The following is a 20430-nucleotide window of genomic DNA, read 5'->3' on the forward strand; positions in this document are numbered from 1 at the left end:
AGAGCTTAATGGAAAGAGCTTGCAGTTCAGAGACCCTCCTTGCAGATGCGATAGCCACTAAAAATATAGTTTTCCATGATAAGAACTTCAGGTCACAAGTAGCTGAAGGTTCGAAAGGGCTTGAGTTAAGTCTAGGGAGTATGAAGTTCAAATCCCATGGTGCCATCAGATCCATGACTGAGGGTCTTAACAAGGTGGCCCCTTTAAGGAAAGCTTTACACCGTCTATGAGCCATAAAGATGGGGTCATTAGCCAAATGAAAGGTAGAAATAGCTGCCAGTTGAACTTTAATAGTGGCAGCTGCTGAACCTTGGTGGAACAACTGAGAAAGGAACTCTAAAATGTCTGAAATGGGAGCTCTGTAAGGATCAAGGTTTCTCTCACGGACCTAAAAAAAGAATCTTTTCCATTTACTGGTATAAATCCTTCTGGTAGAAGGTTTGTGAGAGGATGTCAGAATGTGTACCACCTCAGGAGAAAAATCATGAAGCCTGGCTAGGGATGGAATTGGAGCAGTCAAGCTGTCAAATTGAGGGTGTGGAGGGAGGGATGGAATGCTCCTGACGTGCGTCAGCAAACCTGGTACTGGGTCCAGAGTCCACGGTCCGTCCATTAGATAAGGTCTGAGGAAGGGGAACCAAATTTGTTGAGGCCAGTAAGGAGCAATTAGGATCATTTTACTTCCCAAGGATATCGCTTTCTGAAAAAAATTCGATATCAGGGGGAAAGGTGGAAAGGCATAGAGAAGTCCTGAGGGACAATTGTGAACGAGTACGTCTAAGGGTGTCTCCCCTTCCGGGGGAATTAGGGTGAAGTAGCTGCTGCATTTGGCATTGAGAGGGGTGGCAAACAGATCACAGCAAGGTTGACCCCATTTGCAAAAAATCTGTTCAGCAATGCATGTGTTCAGAGACCACTCGTGAGGAATAGCCCTGCTGAGCCTGTCAGCTATCACGTTGGATTTCCCGGAATGTGCATTGAGACCAGAAAGTGTTGGGAAGACACTGCCCACTCCCACACTCGAAGGGCTTCTCTGCAAAGGGGATAAGATTTGGTCCCTCCTTGTTTATGTACCACACCACCGACATATTGTCCGAGTGGATCGCAATCGTTCCAAGAGGGGGAAAGCTGTGAAGTGCTTGCAATGCCAAAAGCACTTCTCTCATCTCCTGGACGTTGATATGCAAATGAGCCTCATGCTCCTGCCACATGCCTTAGACTGTTCTCCCTAGACAATGCCTCCCCACCCTATCTGGGAGGCATCTGTGGTCACGGTGGCAACGTTGGGGGGGGGGTAAACGGTCTGCCTGTATTTAGATTGCTGGTCCGGGTCCACCAGTGAAGATCCTGTTTGCACAAATCTTTTATCAAGATGGGGTGAGAAAGTGGTAGATACTGTAGTGACCATTGGGCAAAGAGTAGCCACTGCAGAACCCTCATGTGCAGTCTGGCCAATGGAACTACTGTTATTGCAGAAGCCATCGTCTCTAACAACTTGAGCACCATCTTTGCTTTCGCTTTCCTTAGGGGAAGTAAACTCAAAACTTGTTCCCCGAGGTTCTGAATTTTTTTCTATGGGAAGGTAAGCCCTCATTGATACAGTGTTTATTTCGGCGCCAATAAAATTCACATGCTGAGAGGGCGATAATGCAGATTTTTGCCAATTTACTGTAATTCCTAACTGCAGGCAAGATGAAATGGTAGCGTCCCTGGCCTGTAATAGTAGATGCCTGGTGGTGACAGTCAGGAGCCAATCGTCCGAGTACAGAAACACTTGGCATCCCAAATGTCTCAATTGAGCAGTAACCACTGCCATGCATTTGGTGAACACCCTGGGGGCTGTGGTGAGACTAAAGGGCAGGGTGCAAAACTGATAATGACTGGCCCTCAGCAGGAAGCGTAAGTGACTCCTTGATGTCCTGTCCATCTTGATATGGTAGTATGCATCTTGGAGGTCTATGGAGCACATCCAAATGTCTTTCCCTAATAACGAGAGTATCGACTGTAAGGTGACCATTTGGAACTTGGACTTCTGTACAGATTCGTTCAATTTGCTGAGATGGGTCTTAAGTCCCCTGTTCTTTTTGGCACCAAAAAGAATCTGGAGTAAGTCCCTAATCCTACTTGGTCTGCGGGGATGGGTTGGATGACTCTCTTTACAAGCAACTTTTGGATTTCTAGAGTTGCTGAATCCCTGTGATTGGGTGGAACATCTGGGATTCGTCTGATCTGAGGGGGTGGAGAAGAGAAGGGAATATGGTAACCTCTGGTAATTCTCTTTAATACCCACTTGTCTTGAGTGATATCGTGCCAGGCTTCTGGGTATAAAGATACACGATCCCCGACTGGCTCCATAGACGCACAGTCGGGCCTCCTTTCAGGAGCGCTGATAGGGATGACCACAAAAGGAATCTCAGTTTCCCTGGTTCTGCAGGTCTCCCCTGTCTCTAGGACGGCATCTACCATTAATTCCTCCTCCTTTGCCTCTGGGGAAGGAATCACCTTGTGCATCCTGAAAAAACCTCTGTCACTTCTTGAACCACATTTTACTGCCCTTCTGCCCTTTGGGATAGGGTCTAGAAGGAACGGAAAAACAGACTCCCACGGCAGACAGGGTTTTTCCTTCCTGTTCACACCTGGTGAGTGTGTCTTTTACCTAGGTTCCAAACAATGAGGATCCATCAAAGACAGGGTTGGTAAATGTAGACTTAAAGGCCTCTGCAGAGTTATACAAATGCATCCAGGAGTGTCTTCTAAGAGAAACTCCTGAACCCGCTGTCCTACTCACTCAGTCAGCTGCGTAAGATATCAGCCTCATGGAGGAGTTTACAATAGAGTTTAAGGTAGACATCTTGTGCATTGACTTTCTCAGATACTGCTTCAGATAAGTTACCTTGCAGAGTCTCTCCCAGTTCTTTTAGAAGATCTCTCTGGTGCCTTGTGAAATGAGACAGGTAGTTCAGCAATCTAAGTGTAAAAGCCACTGAAGAAAAGACACGTTTCCCATCCGAGACTTCTTGCTCGGTGGATGGACAGTGGAGGAAGTTTCACAGCAAGTTCCTTTTTGGTGACTGCTGCCACCACCATGGCATCTACAGGAACGTCCTTAGTAAGAAAGTCCTTGTCCTGGGATGCTGACAAAAATTTATTTGGTCTTCTAGGAACCGGTTCCACAGAATCAGGAGATTCCCACACCTTTCGACTCACTAGGTCCAGCAGCTCGTCAAAAGATGGAGACACCCAAGAGGTGGAGGGTTGAGACCCGAAAGCCTTCAGGTACACTGACTCCTCCTCAGAAGGGGATTTGGTGAGCCAGCCGCCTCTCTGTTTCAGGATCTCAAGGATATCTGCGAATGAGATATCATCAGAGGACGACTTGAGGGATCCTTCTAACTCCTCGAGGTCGGTGTCTGATGTAATGGACTCATCAGAGGAGTTAATATGTTTCCTCTTACAAGCTTTCCTCCTAGGTGGCTCCTCAGAAGGGTATTCTGGGGAGACCTTGGAAGACTGTGGACCACTCATGGAGGTTTCCTGAGGCTGCGAGTCTCTGCTGTGTTGGGAGAGAGGGGGAGCTGAGACTGAAGTTGGCACTTTAAAGGGGAAAAGTGTCAGAATCTCTGGTTGAAACTGAACACCTGGACAGCACACTCCTCATTACCTCTAAGGTCGATCCTCCCGGGTCCGAAGACGCCCCCCCCCACTCTGAAAATGCAGAGGCAGTCCTTGGCGCCGAGGAGATGGGCTCCAAGGCAGATGTGGGGGCCAAGCTCATGAACCGAAGAGATTTGATTCTAAGCATCCCCCCTCAGGCCCAACCGGAGAACTGAGGACCCTAGAAAGGGTTGGAGTGGATATCGGAACAGAGAGACCAACTGAGGTAGCTGGAACCAACCTTTCCACAACCTGAGGAACCAACATCTCTGGCTCTGAAGGCCCAGAGTGGCTCGGAGGAGGAACATAGGCGACCTAAGAGTCAGGGAGACCGGTCGGAGTTCAGCTGACCGGCTCCGAGATACAGTCTCAGTTATCGCCTCCGAAACTCCTGAAGCCAAAACTGATAAAACCACCATAGAAACCTCTGTTGGCACCGAGACCAATGGAGCCGGCAAGGATGTAGTAATTTTGGCAATTTTGTCTGGCGGCTCCGACGACACAGAATGAGTGGGAGACCGCCTTTTTGTGGATTTGGTTTTGCCTTTCTTAGAGTAAGAAGATTTAGAGCTGGAAGATGAAGAAGCTGACTCCTCCTCAAAAGAATGCATCAACAGTCCTTTCAAAATAAGTTTGTTCTTCCTCTCCTAAAGAACACGGAGACTAAAGGCATGACAGAACAAACAAGACTCTTGGAGGTGAACAGCCCCCAAAACAGTACATACACAGATCGTGCCCATCTGTTAAGGACATTTTTTGGGTACATTTTGTACATTTTCTGAAGCCCGAAGGCTTGTGATCCTTAGTATCTTTAGACATAGTGCAATAAACAAGAAAAATAATAATGCACAATAACCACTTTAAAACAGATAGTCAGGCAACAGCAAAGTCAAACGGAGAGACAGAGAACTAGGTCCTCTAACTTAAACGGGCCTAGCCCTAAGATGAGAAGACAGATAACCTGAGGACTAGGTCCTTTAACTTAAACGGGCCTAGCCCAGGAAGAGACAAACAGAACAGAGGACTAGGTCCTCTAACTTAAATGGGCCTAGCCCAAGGTGAAAAGAAAAGGAACAAATAGAACAAGCGAAGTGATGCAGGGATACATAAAAGGCCAATGGAATAACGGCCAATCAAGCACAAACAGTACACACAGTAAACTGCAGCAAAATGTCCAAGGCAGACAAGTAATGCGATAACACACTAAATACTCTAATATAATAATTTTAGTCAACAAATAGCTAGAAAAAGGTATTTAAAGTTGTCACTTAACCATGGCCAAGATAAAGCACGTCTGAGCTCAACGACCGTCAAACGAGATCTGGGTTATGTTAGCAGCGCATGATGGGATACCTCCTAGTCACGAGCCAACCAGAAGTTTTTGAGCTAGAGAAATGGCCAAGATTCGGCTCCGAACCAAATGTAAGAATGAAGGCAAGATAGGACTACAGAACATCGGAGGTGTTTGCAACCTGTTTTCATCTTCTCTATCTGTGTGACCAGACATAAAGGGAGTTCTTAAAGAAGAATGCCCTTAAAAAAGACTTTTTTTTTTTTAATTAAAAGAAAATTAATCTCCTGGCCAGCGGGCCTCCTCCCAGCCAGCAGGGGCAGTCAATGCCACCACGACCCCAACACTGAGTTATGTGACCCCATATGGTGTTGTGACCCATAGTTTAAGAATCCCTGCTCTAGAAGTAGCATCAACAGTGACAAGCATCCTATTTAAAAATGTTCAGTGATCATAAAAATGGAAAACACTAAGGAATACAGACATGCCTTAGACTCTGAAGAAAGCTAATAAGCAACTGATGTTTCTCAAATTAATCAAGAAAGCCAGCAGAAAAAGGAGCTTGTAGGTGTGTGGCTATTATACAAATTTATCACACTTTGTGGATTAGATGACTGACTGTCAAGTAAACTGCTTGCTACCAACAAAGCATTCTCAAAAGCTATCAACACATGAGAAGCAGCTATCTGTACACCCCCCCCCGAAATAAAATATAATATCTTTAATAGGCTGAGGTATTTGTTTTGTTCCCACTTAAAATCCTAAAGGCTTTTAAAATAACCCCTTAACACAAGTTAGTTGCTGCTTCTTATGAGTTTAGGTAGAAGAAATACCTAGTTTATTTACAATTTTTCTGGGAACCTCCTAGATAAGAGCAGCTTAAAGGATGCTTCCTATGTGAGAAAGAAGCTCCTCATAGCAGGCAAGTGAAGAAACATCAGACTCTTCTTCTCAATGCCAGCAATAGTGGTTCTTCTTAACCTGAAAAGGGCAACTGAATAGCTGCAGAGAACATACAAACCTTCTGGTCCTTAGTGGCTTTCAGAAGTGACAGTGGTATGTGGAGCAACAATTTGGCCACAGCGGAGTCACTCATCAGTGATTATGGCAAGAGAAAGCTAAAATAACTGAAACATCTCAGATAATTTTTCTTTTCTTGTGACACATGGAAGAAATGATCCAGTTAATGCATCCCAGATCCCATCACCACAAACGGTGGGTATCAAGGGAATACAGGAACCTCAGGAATTAATCTTACCTCATGACTGAAAACTAATGTCTGAATTAAAACATTTTAGTGACAAGCATCAAACGTAAAAGTCTCAGTCCCTAGTCACCACTATTGACAGAAATATAATACACATTTTCTTAAAAAGTAAGAATTTACATGGGAATCCACACAAGGAAAGTACAGTTGTGTATACCTACCATAAATGTTGATGTTCGAGTGTCTTCACTGTTGTAGTCATAACTGTAGGGTACTCCTGCCGGCAGGCAGCCCGAGGTCGGCCAGAATATCAAAGTCTGGGTCCGGCGTCGGCTGTATCAGCAAGTACCCTGATGTCAGAACACATGGGTATAAAGCTGACAGCCGACGCCATCTTCTCCAGCCTTTCTTGCCCCTGATGTCAGAAGCCCCCATAAAAACCAAAAGGTGTCCCAAGGGAAACACAAATACACCAGAAAGGTAGTGGAAAAGGAAACACAGTAAGCAAAAAGAAACAAGAGGGGTCTGGAGGGAGGGAAACACCGACTGCAACAGTGAAGACACTCGAACATCTACATTTATGGTAAGTATACACAACTGTACTATGTTCTTCGTGTTTCACTGTTGCAGTCATAACTGTAGGGTAGAATCCCAAAGCTGAGAACACAGGAGGAGGTTATGAAGAAGAAGGAGCAGCTAGAAGACCCTGCAAGACAGCAGAGGCAAAGCCTGCCCTAGACTTAGAGTACAAAGGGAGGTTATAGTGCTTGGAAAAGGTATGCACAGAGCTCCAAGTGGCAGCCTCCAGAATGTCCTTGGTAGGAACTCCTCTGAGAAAGGCTGCTGAAGTGGCAGCTGCTCTAGTAGAATGAGTCCTGATGGTACCTGGAATCTGTTTTCCATAAAGAGAGTAACAATATCTTATTCCATGAGCAATCCATTTGGAAATAGTTTGCTTAGAAATAGCTTTACCTAGAGAACTGGAAGCAAATGAGATAAGCAATTGATCTGATTTTCTGAAACCTTTAGTTTTGTCCAGGTAAAAACGTAGTTGCCTGTGTACGTCCAATGAATGCAAAATCCTTTCCCCCTTATTTTGGGGTTTTGGAAAAAATGTAGGAAGGTGAATAGTCTGATTTAGAGCCACTCTAGAAACTACCTTAGGCATAAAAGTAGGATTGGTCCTCAAGGAAATTCTGTCCTGATGGAAGATGAGGTATGGTTCCACGGCCATGAGGGCTTGTAACTCAGACACCCTTTTGGCAGAAGTCAAGGCCAACAAGACAGCTGTCTTCCAGGATAAGAAAGTACAGTTTTGTACCTACCATAAATGTAGATGTCCGAACTGGATAGCATCTGCAGTCATAACAACTGGGTTGTCCTGTCGTCAGGCAGCCCTTCAGTCGGCTGGATTCCAAAGTCCGGGTCCGGCTTCGGCTGATGTCGCACTTCACCCGACGTCATCTCTGTTGGTCTTCGGGTATAAAGGCATCAGCCGACGCCATTTTCCTCAGTGTTTCTTGCCCCAGATGCCAGTAGCCCTCTTGAAGGCTAAAATTTGGATAGATGCCAATGTTTCCAAAAAGATAGAGGTAAACACAAAAATAAGCATGTATGTACATATATACAAACAAATACACCATAAAAGACTCCCCCCCCCACCAGCTAGCTATTTGGAGGGTAAACACCCTAGGAGTACCACAGAGGGGAAGGAGGGAGGGTAATCCTGACTGCAGATGCTATCCAGTTCGGACATCTACATTTATGGTAGGTACAAAACTGTACTATGTCCTTCATGGATGCATCTGCAGTCATAACAACTGGGTAGAATACCATAGCCAACTAGGGAGGAGGATAAAAGTAGATTATGGTGTGTTTAGGATCCCTTGCAGTACAGCAGTGGCAAACCCTGCTCGGGATCTGGAATATAGAGGCAAATTATAATGCTTGGCAAATGTATGCACGGAGGTCCAAGTAGCCGCCTCAATAATGTCTTTGGTTGCCACTCCTCGTAAGAAGGCTGTGGTAGTGGCTGTTGCCCTTGTAGAATGAGGTCTTATGTTCTGTGGAATTGGTTTTCCATGGAAGGAGTAACAGAATCGTATGCAATTTCCTATCCATTTGGAGATTGTCTGTTTGGAAATAGCCTTTCCTTCCCTTCCTGTTGCATAGGCTACAAAAGTTGGTCAGTCTTTCTGCTATCTTTTGTTCTGTCCAAGTAGTAGCGTAGCTGTCTATGTACATCCAAGGTATGCAGTATTCTTTCGCCTCTGTTTTGTGGGTTGGGAAAGAAGGTAGGTAGGTGGATTGCCTGGTTTAAAGACACTCTGGATACCACCTTAGGCATAAATGTAGGATTAGTCCTCATGGACACTCTATCTTGGTGGAAGATTAGGAAGGGTTGCAATGCCATTAAGGCCTGTAGTTCTGAAACCCTCCTTGCTGAAGTAATTGCCAGTAGGAAAGCAGTTTTCCATGACAGGTGTTGTAGGTCTGCTGTTGCTGCTGGCTCAAAGGGTGATAGTGTCAACTTTTCTAGCACAAAGTTTAAGTCCCAAGCTGGTAATGGTGGTTTCCTTGGAGCTTTTACATTCTTGATTCCTCTGAGGAACTGCCTGAGCAAAGGGTGCGAAAAAACAGGTGGATCAAAGCTGTATTCTGCTGAAATAGCTGATGCATGTATCTTGATGGAGGAGTAGGACAGGCCTGAATGAAGAAGTTCGGCCAGATACTCCAGAATGTTAGGCATATCTATGTTTGACACATCTTTTCCTCTTTCAGTACTCCAAATGACAAACCTTTTCCATTTTCCAGCATAGTTCCTTCTTGTTGAAGGTCTGCGTGCTTCAAGAATAATGTCTTTAACTCTTTGGGAAAGTTCTGGATTAGCTGCTGCTATGTGATGTTCCATGCAGTCAGTTGCAACGTTTTTAGGTTTGGATGTATGATGCTGTAGTTGCTCTGAGTTAACATCAAAGGCATCAGGGGTATTGGCCACATATTGTTCCGAGACATGCTCCTCAGCAGTGGGTACCAGTGTTGTCTTGGCCAGTTTGGAGCTATCAGGATTATCCTTGGACGTTCTTCCTTGATTTTTAGTAGTACTTTGTGTATCAAGGGAAGAGGTGGGAATGCATATGCTGTTAGGCCTTTCCAGCTGAAGGAGAGCGAATCCACTTTCCATGCTAGTGGGTGGAATGTCCTTGTGCAAAATTTTTGAGCTGGTGATTGAGAGGTGATGCTAATAGATCTATCTGAGGCATTCCCATTTCTTTGAGATGGTCTTGAAGATGTCCGGGTGCAGCTTCCATTCGTGGGCATCCGATGTGGTTCTGCTTAATATGTCTGCTAGAGTATTTTCTTTTCCCGGTACAAATATTGCCTGTAACTGGATGTTGTAGCTGAGTGCCAGGGTCCACAGCTCCAAAGTCATTCTGCATAGGGGGTATGAATGAGTGCCTCCTGTTTGTTGATGTACCACATGACTGTGGTGTTGTCTGTCCTTATCATCAACTGGCCCTCTTTGAGAAATGGTCTGAACTTTTGGATTGCCAGTTTTACTGCCAGCATTTCTTTTAGGTTGATGTGCAGGTGAAGTTGATCCTGTGTCCACAATCCTTGCACGCATTTGTCCAGCATGTGGGCCCCCCATCCTAGGTCTGAAGCGTCTGTTGTGATGGTCTGGCTTGCTTGACATCTGCGAAAGGGTAGGCCTGGGTTTGACTGGCATGCCTGAGCCCACCATAGGAACTCCTGTTTTAAGCATGGAATTAGTGGGATTTCTGTTTCTAGGCTGTGTCTGTGTTGGGACCATAAATTCTTTAGGTACCACTGTAGTTTTCTCATATGTAGTCTGGCAAATGGGACCAAGATTATGCATGATGCCATGAAGCCCAAGGCCTGCAGTACTTTTCTTGCTGTTAACTTGTTCAGTTTTGTTAGTGCCAAGAAGTAAAGAGGGAGTTCTTTTGTTTTTCTGTAGTTAGGAATGCCATTTGTTTTACTGTGTCCAATTCAGCCCAAGAATGTCCTTGTTTGGGATGGTATCAGCCTTGACTTTTGTAAATTGACTGTGTATCCCAGTGCTTGTAGCAAGTAAATGACCCTTTGTAAATCTGTTGTCAGCTTGCTTTTGTTGTCCCCTTGTAGCAGGCAGTCGTCAGGTATGGGTAAATTTGAATTCTGTAGTCTGCAATGGGCGATTACTGATGCCAGGCATTTTGTGAATACTCTGGGCGCAGTAGATAAGCCAAAGGGCAATGCTGAGAATTGATAGTGCTCTGATCCTGCAAGAAATCTGAGGTATCTTCTGCAGATTGGTCGAATGGGGACGTGCAGGTATGCCTCCTTGAGATCTAGAGTTACCAGCCAACACTCCTTGCCCAGCATGGGAAGAAGTTGCTGTAGGGTCAGCATTTTGAATTTTGGGACAATGATGTATGTATTTAAGGTGGACAGGTCGAGAATTGGTCTCCAACTTTTTCCTTTCTTGGAACTAGGAATAGTCTGGAGTAGAACCCTTTCCTTGCTCTGCTGTTGGCACTCTTTCCACAGCTCTCATGTTTGCTAACTCCATTATCTGTTGTAGAGCCTCTGTTTTTTGATTTGGAGGTAGATTTGGCATTCCTCTTTTGACTGGTAAAGTGTGGAAGTGGAACCGGTAACCTTGATCTATGGTTTGTAAAATCCACTTGTCTTTTGTTATGTAGTGCCAGTTCTTTGAAAATAAGGTTATCTTTCCGCCTAGAGGAGCTGCTATTTGTTCCCTGGTAGGCGGATTTAGGTTAAGTCACTGTGGTTGTGTTGATGTAGTGGCAGTGGTTGTGTCTGTGCCTCTGTTGTTACCTTGCCACTGTCGTCCTCTGTAGGCACCTCCTCTGGATTGGTTTCTGCCTCTGGAACGTCTATTCCTGCCCCTTTGAGATCTTGTGGAGTCAGGAAAGGACCAATTTTGGCAGGCCAGTTCCTGCTAAACCTTGGGGTTGAACCTGCAAGAAATCTTTAACCGTTTGAACAGATTTTGCCTTTTCTTCCATTTTCTTCATAACCTGCTGGGCAGGTGTACCAAACAAACTTGTCTTATCCATAGGAGCATCTAGCAACTTAGCTTTAACATGATCCGGTAAAGCTTGCTCCTTTAGCCATGCATGCCTTCTTATCACTGTGCCAGTCATGGCTGATCTAAATGAAGCCTCCAGTGCATCATAGCCACATTTTAAGGAATGGTTACTAACCTGTTGTATGTTATTTACCATTTCTAATACATATTTCTTATCAAGAGATTCATCAGTGGTTAGCTTTTTAGTTAACTGATCAAGCATAAACTCTTGGTATTGTATCATGTGAAACTGACAGTTTAAAGCTCTAGCTGAAAGAGTAGCTGAAGTGTAGACCTTTTACCCCATCTGTCTAATGACCTTGCTTCCCTTTCAAAAGGAATAGGGTTTTTAGCTATGGTCGCTGCTACTGCCTTGGGACCCTGGGATATAGTTTCGGGTCTGCAAGAGGGGCCTTGTAAAGGTGGTGATGAGTATCTGGCACCCTGTAAAATCTGTCTGGTTTGGCAGGGGCTGGGGTAAAGAATCTGGAGCGGAGCAGACATCATTGAAAGCATCATCCACCACAGAGAACAGGGGGTATAGCTAAGGGCCTGTGCTGTGGAAGGTGCAGAAAGGTCCTAAGTCTTTTCTGGAGTCTGAAAATCCTGTTGCTGCCATTGGAACTGCTCTCATGGCATGTAAGGTTTCCCCAAAGGAGAATTCTTCTGGTGGGAAGCAGCTGGAATGGATTCTTCAGCATCAGAATCTTCAAAATTGGAGAAAGGAGCCTCTGGCTGGTCAGTTATGTCTGATTCATCAGCAGAATCATCAGAGGACACTGGCTCAGGGGCTCTGCCCTAGGTCTCTTCTCTGGGGCTGAGAGGCCCTGTCTGGGTGAGATTGAGATCCTCTAATTAATGAAATTAAATCTTCTGCCAAAGTAAGCATTTGAGAACTAGAAGAGGGCCTGGTTGTAGGGGTTTAACAGGCACTGTTTTAGTAGTCTTGGCTGCTTTAGCCCTGGCGAAGGCCTTAATGGACATGGCTGCTGGAGGCCTAGTAGCACCACGTGCTGGGGTAGAGACATCCAAGGGAATGGTGTCTGATAAGTCAGTGGCAACCACCGTAGTGGATAAAATTTCTGAGGCCGATTCAAGAGTGGTAGCAGGGGCCTCAGTTGTAGAGATAGTTTCAGCTGTACTTTGATCAGTTTTCTCGGTTTCGGCGAAACCGAGACACTCATGATTTGCTTAACCATGGTTTCGGCCGAAACCGCGGACCGCGAGTGTCGGACTTTATCTTTGCGTGCTTTGGCAGATTGGGTAGTCGGGGGATCGGCCGGCATAATGTACGCAAAATCAGAACCGAAAAACTGTTCTGCAAACTCCGACCGACGCCTAAGCGTTCGTCGGTTGAAAGAAGCACAGGCCGAACAGGCTGCTACGTCGTGGGCTGGGCCTAAACAAGGCAGACAATAAGAGTGGAAATCTTTATGAGGTATTTGTTTCCCACAGGTTAAACAATTATTAACTTTTTCTGACATCGGCTGAGGCAAGAAAGAGTCCCCAACGGGTACTTAGCTTTAGAAGTCTTCAAGTAGTATTCGGTAGAAGTAATCTCTGGATCCGACCGACCGGCACTTGCGAACAGCTTCTGCTTGGCGCCACGGCAAGAAAGACTGAGGAAAATGGCGTCGGCTGATGCCTTTATACCCGAAGACCAACAGAGATGACGTCGGGTGAAGTGCGACATCAGCCGAAGCCGGACCCGGACTTTGGAATCCGGCCGACTGAAGGGCTGCCTGACGACAGGACAACCCAGTTGTTATGACTGCAGATGCATCCATGAAGGACATCTTAATATCCGCAGAGGCAGCAGGCTCAAAAGGAGGCAAAGTAAGCTTTTCCAAGACATAGTTGAGATCCCAAGGAGGGACAGGAGGAGATCTAGGAGGTCTTAAATTCTTAGCTCCTCTCAGAAATTGTCTAACCAGCTGGTGGGAAAAAATGGGAGGATCACAATTGAAATGAGCCGAAATAGCAGAAGCATGAATTTTAATGGAAGAAAAGGAAAGACCTTTAATCAAAAGGTCTGAGAGATAAAGTAAAATAGAGGGAATATCAGGTATTAAAGGATCAGAGCCACGATCCTGCATCCAAATACAAAATCTTTTCCATTTAGAAGCATAAGATTTCCTTGTACTAGGACGCCTAGCTTCCAAAAGAATATCCAACACTTGTTTAGGAAGAGAAGAAGGAATCAATTGCCTTTGATGAGCCAAGCTGCCAGGCAGAGAGTCTTGATTTGAGAGTGAAATACCTGACTCTGATGCTGGGACAGTAGAGAATGGGTCAGAGGAAGACTCCAAGGGGGTTCCAAGCAAAGGTGCATGAGAGTAGGGTACCAAAACTGACAAGGCCAATTTGGAGCTATCAAAATGATCAGTCTGGGTTTGTCCAGCTTTATCTTTAGCAAAACCCGAGGCAGAAGAGGAAGAGGAGGGAAGGCATATCCCGAAAGATTCCTCCAGCTGAAGGACAGGGCATCCACTTTCCAAGCTGTCTTGTGGAAGGACCTGGTGCAAAAGAGAGGCAACTGATGGTTGAGATGGGATGCAAACAGATCTATCTGAGGACAGCCCCAAACTGCAGTTATCTTGCTGAATAAGTTGGGGTCCAACATCCATTCGTGAGGATCCAAAATGTTTCTGCTTAGGCTGTCTGCTAAGAGATTCTGATTTCCTGGAATGAACTGTGCCTGAAGATCCAGATTCAAATTTAGGGCTGTGTCCCATAAGGTCATGTCAAGTCTGCAAAGGGGGTAAGAGTGAGAGCCTCCTTGCTTGTTTATGTACCACATGACTGTGGTATTGTCTGTTCGAATTAGCAGAGGTCCTGGCTTCAAAAGAGTCTGGAAGGCTAGAAGAGCATTTTGGACTGCTAACATTTCTTTCAAGTTGATGTGCCATAGAAGGTGTTTGTTTGTCCAAGAACCCTGTTGGCATTTGTCTAGAAAATGAGCTCCCCAAGCATAATCCGAGGCGTCCGTGGTTATGATCGGAGTAGGTTGAGGAAGATGAAAGGGCTTCCCTTCGTTCAAAACACACGCCCTGGACCACCAAAGGAATTCCTTCTGGAGGCAGGGAATCAGTGGAATCATTGTATCCAGACTGTGGCAATGCTGAGACCATACACTCTTTAGGTACCATTGTAGTTTCCTCATGTGAAGCCTCACATTTGGAATCAACAGGATGCAAGAGGCCATGTAGCCCAAAGCCTGCAGGAATTTCCTTGCAGTGAGCTGAGTCAATGTTGCCAAGGTCTTGAAGATTGAAGCCAGCTGTAACTGTTTTTCTGGAGTAAGGAAGGCCATCTGTAAACTTGTGTCTAAAAGAGCTCCCAAGAAGGTCATTCGTTGAGAAGGAATCAAATGTGACTTTTTTGTGTTCACTGAGAATCCCAGTAGTAGGAGAAGACGTTGAACAAAATGCAGGTGTTGAAGTAAAAGGTCTTTGTTGTCTGCCTGAATTAGACAGTCGCCCAGATAGGGGTAAATCTGAATCCCCTGAAGTCTGCAGTAAGCTACTACTGGAGCCAGGCATTTGGTAAAACTCTGGGCAGTAGATAAGCCAAATGGCAGTACAGAGAATTGGAAGTGTCTCGAGCCTGCCTTGAATCTGAGGTACTTTCTGCATTGTTGCCTTATGGGGACGTGTAAGTAAGCCTCTTTTAAGTCCAATGTTACCATCCAAGCATCTTGTGAGAGCATAGGAAGAAGTTGTTGAAGTGTAAGCATCTTGAATTTTGGAATTTCCAAAAAGGTGTTTAATATTGAGAGGTCCAGAATAGGTCTCCAGGAGTTTTGTTTTCTTTGGACCAGAAAAAGTCTTGAGTAAAACCTTTCCCCACCTCTAGAGGTGGAACAGGTTCTATGGCTCTTAAGGCTAATAAAGCGTCCACTTGATTTAAGGCCTCTGTCCATTGATGTTTTGGCAGATCTGGCCAGCCGGAAGGCCTTGGCAGAGTGTGAAAGTGGAATCTGTAGCCTTTCAAAATCACGTCTAACACCCATTTGTCCTGGGTAATGTGAGTCCAATTTTGGTAAAAAAGAGAAAGTTTTCCTCCGAGAGGGGCATCCAGGGAAGGAGGACCTGAAGCCCAACAGAGGGAGTCATTGGGTCTGCTTTCTTTGGGTTTGAGGTCTGTCTTCTCCCCTTCTAGGTGAAGAAGCAGTCCACTGTCTAGATCTGTAAGAGGCCTGAGCCTGCGCCCGACCTCTGGAGTGTCTATATCTTCTCCTTTGAGGCCTGTCAGAAGTGGGAAAAGACCAATTTTTGGAGGGCCAATTTCTGGAAAATCTAGGAGGCTGCACTTGCAAAAAATCTTTTACAGTCTGCATAGACTTGGCTTTTTCTTCCATCTTTTTAATAACCTCCTCAGCCTTAGATCCAAATAAGACATCATGCTTAACAGGGGCATCTAGCAATTTAGCCTTAACTTGTTCAGGTAAATTCTGCTCACGAAGCCAAGCATGTCTCCTGATAACAGTACCAGAGGCAGCCGACCTGCAAGAAGCCTCTAAGGCATCAAAACCACAATGTAAACTATGTTTGCTAACTTGTTCAGTTGCATGCAACACATCCTGTAATTCCTTGTCCTCAGCACATGCAGGAAAGGTAGAAAGCCTTTGTTTTAAAACAGATAAAAGAAACTGTTGATACTTAAACATGTGAAACTGGCAATTTAAAGCTCTAATAGAAAAGGTAGCTGAAGTATAAACCTTTTTTCCCCACCTGTCCAAGGCACGAGAATCCTTTTCAGAGGGGATAGGATTCTTAGAGGAGGCGGCCTTAGCAGCCTTGGAACCCCTTGAAATAGTTTCAGGATCAGCAGAAGGGTTCTTAAATAAGAATTGATGGGAATCAGGGACCCTGTAAAATCTATCAGGCTTAGAAGGAGCAGGCGGCATGGAATCAGGATTCAAGTTAACTTCAGAGAAGGCATCATCCACAATGTCAAGTACAGGAGGAATAGCTAAAGGCCTGTGTTGAGGGAGAAGAAGAAATTCCCTAAGTCTCTTTTTGGAAGCAGAATAATCCTGACCTTCCCAATGAAAATGCTCCCTCATCTCATGCAAGGTTTCCCCAAAAGAGAAATCTTCAGGGGGGGGAGGCAGAGGGAACAGAATCCTCTGCATCCGAATCCTCATAAGGAGGAAAGGAGTAATCCTGATCAGAGGAAGAAACAGAAGATACAGAAGCCTGATCAGAAGAATCATAAGGGATATCCTGTCTAGGCCTTTTCTCAGGAGGAGGGTGAGAGCCCCTAATCATAGTTAATAAATCCTCAGCCATCCGTAGTAATTGCTTCTGAGTTTTAGGAGCTGAATCCGAAGAAGCTTGAGCAGAAAGTCTGGGTTTAACAGGAGCCTTTGACTTAGCCTTTGTCTTTGTGGAAATAGTAATATGTGAAGGCCTGAAGACCCCCTCAGAAGCCGGTACCTGCACAGCGGTTCCGGACCCATCTGAAGGAGCGACGTCCGAAGGTCCTGCAGCAGACAAATTACTAGGCCTAGATGGCTCCCCATGGGAGTCCGTGTCGGCCATCGGTTCAGAAGTGGCGGACGACAGGGGCTGCAAAAGCGCCTCACTGACGACCGCCGAACCCGAAGCTGGCTCCGGCTGCAAAGTATCCTGTTTGGACCTCGGAGGCCTGTCCTTGTCTTTGCGTTTCTTCTGTATTCCGGTAGTCGGTAAAGTATCCGACGACATCCTATAATTAAAACGTCTACCGAAGTAATTCAAGGCCCAATCGTACCTAGGCTTGATAGTGCGAGAATTAAACCTTGCACTGAACCGACAGCAAGAAACGTCGTGGTCAGGGCCTAAGCAAGGTAGACAGTAAGAGTGGAAATCTTTATGAGGTATTTGTTTTCCACACGATACACAATTAACTTTTTCTGACATTGGAGGAGCAAGAAAAAGGTTTCCCCAATGGGGTACGTAGCTTTGAGAAGAGAAGTAGAAAACTTCAGACCTAAGACAATCACACCACGTTGTCTTGAAAACGCCAACCAACAACTAGCAAACTGCTTTGCACCGCACGGCAAGAAAGACTGGAGAAGATGGCGTCGGCTGTCAGCTTTATACCCATGCGTTCTGACGTCAGGGTACTTGCTGATACAGCCGACGCCGGACCCAGACTTTGATATTCTGACCGACCTCGGGCTGCCTGCCGGCAGGAGTACCCTACAGTTATGACTGCAACAGTGAAACACGAAGAACATTTGGGTGTGTGTATGTAAACTGCAAAAGGTATCTGGTAAATGGATAGCAGAGTATGGAAAAGTCATTCTTACCATATGACACAAAAAATAAGTTTCAGGTAAGAATGTTTACTGAAACCACAAATAATAAGATTCTGGGCTCTAGCCATCAGTTTTGTCAGAAAAGCAACATTTTTTCATGAAAATGAATAATTTACCAGGGATTCCCTTTATGGAATCAGGACTGTCTTAACTGCAAAGGATATTTGACAAGCAGAGCATTAAACCTAGCAGACTCAGTCCTACTGTTTTGCAAAATGTTAACTTTTAAAGAGTATCAGGTATGAAACACACTAGTCACAGACTCATACCACTGTTATACATAACATTAGAAAATAAATGAGGGAATGCCCAGAGCGGCACAGCACCAGCTGCCAGATGAAAATGAAGCTTGACAGGTGACTGGCAGATCTTCAGAGACTGACACCCTGTCAGGAACTTAAGCTTTGAGGAAAAAATGTATTGACAATCCCAAACACCAAAAGTCTAAGCACATACTTAAACATGAGGAAAGCCTTTTTTGTGAAAGAAAAGTATGTTTAATGGATTCCCTTCAGGGAACCAAACTCAAAAATACATGTTTTTGAGTATAACTTTTAGTGACAACCAATAAAATATCCAAAAATAAGAAAAATAAACAAATGACTAAAACTAACAACTTTCCTCTCAGAAAAAATGGAAATGTGGTAGGAAATTCCCAATGGGGAATTTATCTGCCCAACCTGTTGAAGTGCTAGCCAACCATCAATCACTCAAAGCCAACACAGAAAAACAGCCTGCAGCAAGAAGCTTCAGTAGCTAGACCATGTGAAGGTACCCTAAAGCCTTGCAACCTGACCATCTCATCCGATTCTCATCTGATCCTGGCAGCATGCATTCCATACAGCTTAAGCTATACGGTACAGTACTGGGTATCCTGGTCAAACCTCTCTCCTAGTTTGTATAAATTCCACATCAGGTCTCCACTAACAATAGGCCATAAGTCATAATACTAATGGGAACAGCCAGGTAAACACAAGTTAAATAATTTAGGCACCCACGCATGCGTGCAGGCACACACACACACACACACACACACACACAAAACAAAATTAAGAAATGAAAATTATACATACCAGTATATCTACACACGACACTACAAAACTGATGCACTCTTCCCAACATTTCTGTGCCCCAAGGATACGTTTTGCTGCAAAAATAATGCCACAAGATTAAATGGGAATTTGGCACATCCTCTATAGTGCTTCTCTTCTACAAACACAATGGTGATACCTCACAGACTTTAAAGAAGCACATGATGTTTGCTGCTACAAAATGTGAAACCACGTCCAACAACTTTAAATTCCAAAAATCCATATTGCTACACAAAAGAGAAGGAAAAAATTAAAGGTACTGTGGGATTCTTTCATGATTTATAGGGCTATGCCAGCAGAGACTTACAATTCTTAAGCACATATATAAGGCCAGTTCACTTTTTCCTAGAAAAATTAAGAAATGTACTGAAATGTTGACCAATTTCCTATAAATACAAGAAGGTACATCATCATCATCAGTGGTGCAACAGGTACTACACTTACCTTTGGAACAGACGGTTTTGGGTTCTATTCCTACACCAGGCAGATGGATTAGTAAAACTATAATACAACAAGAGGGGGCTGCTGCACTCCTGAGTGTGCTGTCCTTAAGATCAGACATGAAATGTAAACCCCATCTTCCTGAGATGGTAGTAGCTTAGGTGGATATTAAAGTTCCCATGCCATCTATCAAAATAGTAGTATAAACACCACCTCGGGTCTTCCCTGATATGAGACTACTAACCTAGTGGGACAACAGTCAACAAAGGATAAATGCAAATGAATAATTCTGCATTTTAGACCACATTATTTTCCCAAACAGAACATGCATTTTCTTATACTGTACTACTGTTTAAATTTTATATAAAACATCTCATTTAATTCTGCATATGCAATTACACAGTTATAAGACTCATTATGAATTAAAATAGCAAACAGTGATATCATTTTTAGAATTTTGGTTAATGAAGATGAAATTTCATTTAAAGCAATAAACCACTGTCTTTGCCATATGATGTTACACAGTTATTAATCAATATTGTTGAATTAAAGTATATTACCATAATGAGACTAACCTTACATGAGTGTCATAAAAGTAGGATATGTTTTGAGATATAAATATATTGGTATACTGTTGTGAATATAGGGCATTTTTAGCAATGACAGCAAATCAATTTCACAGTGTAATTTTTGACAGCTACAAAGTGAAAAAAATTGCCTTCTTCCTGGAGATAATGAATTTATCAAAGGAAAGCAATATTTTAGTGCACAGCATATATTTAGTAGAGACAAGATATGCAGCAAGTTACTGAATCTGAAAAAAGGGAAACATGCACGAGCCACTGCCAGTAAAAGTATGCAGAAGTATGCTAGTTAAATTCTAAGGACATTGCACATTCTACTTGATTCTACTTGAAGGACAGTATTCTACTTTCTGTTTTGGAGAGTGAGTAATGAAAATTAAATGGCCTTTCTAGCTGGCAGAATTATAACCATTGACTCAGGATTATAACTGGTCCAGCACTCTACTTGAAACAAACCCTGAAGAATTCAGCATTGATACTAACATACAGCAGAGTCACTTTTACATTTAAATGTCTTCAAGGACAGGTCACAAAAATAAATTAATAAATAAAATGTTTTTACTATACAACCTATAAAAAGAAATACAGTGTGCGTCTGTGCAGCCAACAAAAACAAAGCTCACACAGCGGTGTCCTGTAAGTGGCCAAGAACTACATGAACGGTGTTATAGCAGTATACTTTATTAAACGTGAAAAAAGAAACAGTAAGTACTTTCAGCCCTGTAAACTTCTGGAACTTCTTCAAAACTGTTGAATA

The 20430-nt window shown here is 44.1% G+C and overlaps 1 protein-coding gene across 1 annotated transcript in view; it reads right to left on the reverse strand.

The window, feature by feature from the left end:
• Positions 1–20430, reverse strand: part of LOC122798642 — a 409392-nt gene that overhangs the window by 202977 nt on the left and 185985 nt on the right. The window contains exon 3 of the mRNA XM_044067728.1: positions 18631–18704. Within this exon, the coding sequence (XP_043923663.1) occupies positions 18631–18704 (74 nt within the window). The remainder of the gene's footprint in view (positions 1–18630; positions 18705–20430) is intronic.

This window comes from Protopterus annectens, chromosome 3.part1 (assembly GCF_019279795.1).
Source record: "Protopterus annectens isolate FY-2018-M chromosome 3.part1, PAN1.0, whole genome shotgun sequence".
In the NCBI taxonomy this organism is placed as follows: domain Eukaryota; kingdom Metazoa; phylum Chordata; order Ceratodontiformes; family Protopteridae; genus Protopterus; species Protopterus annectens.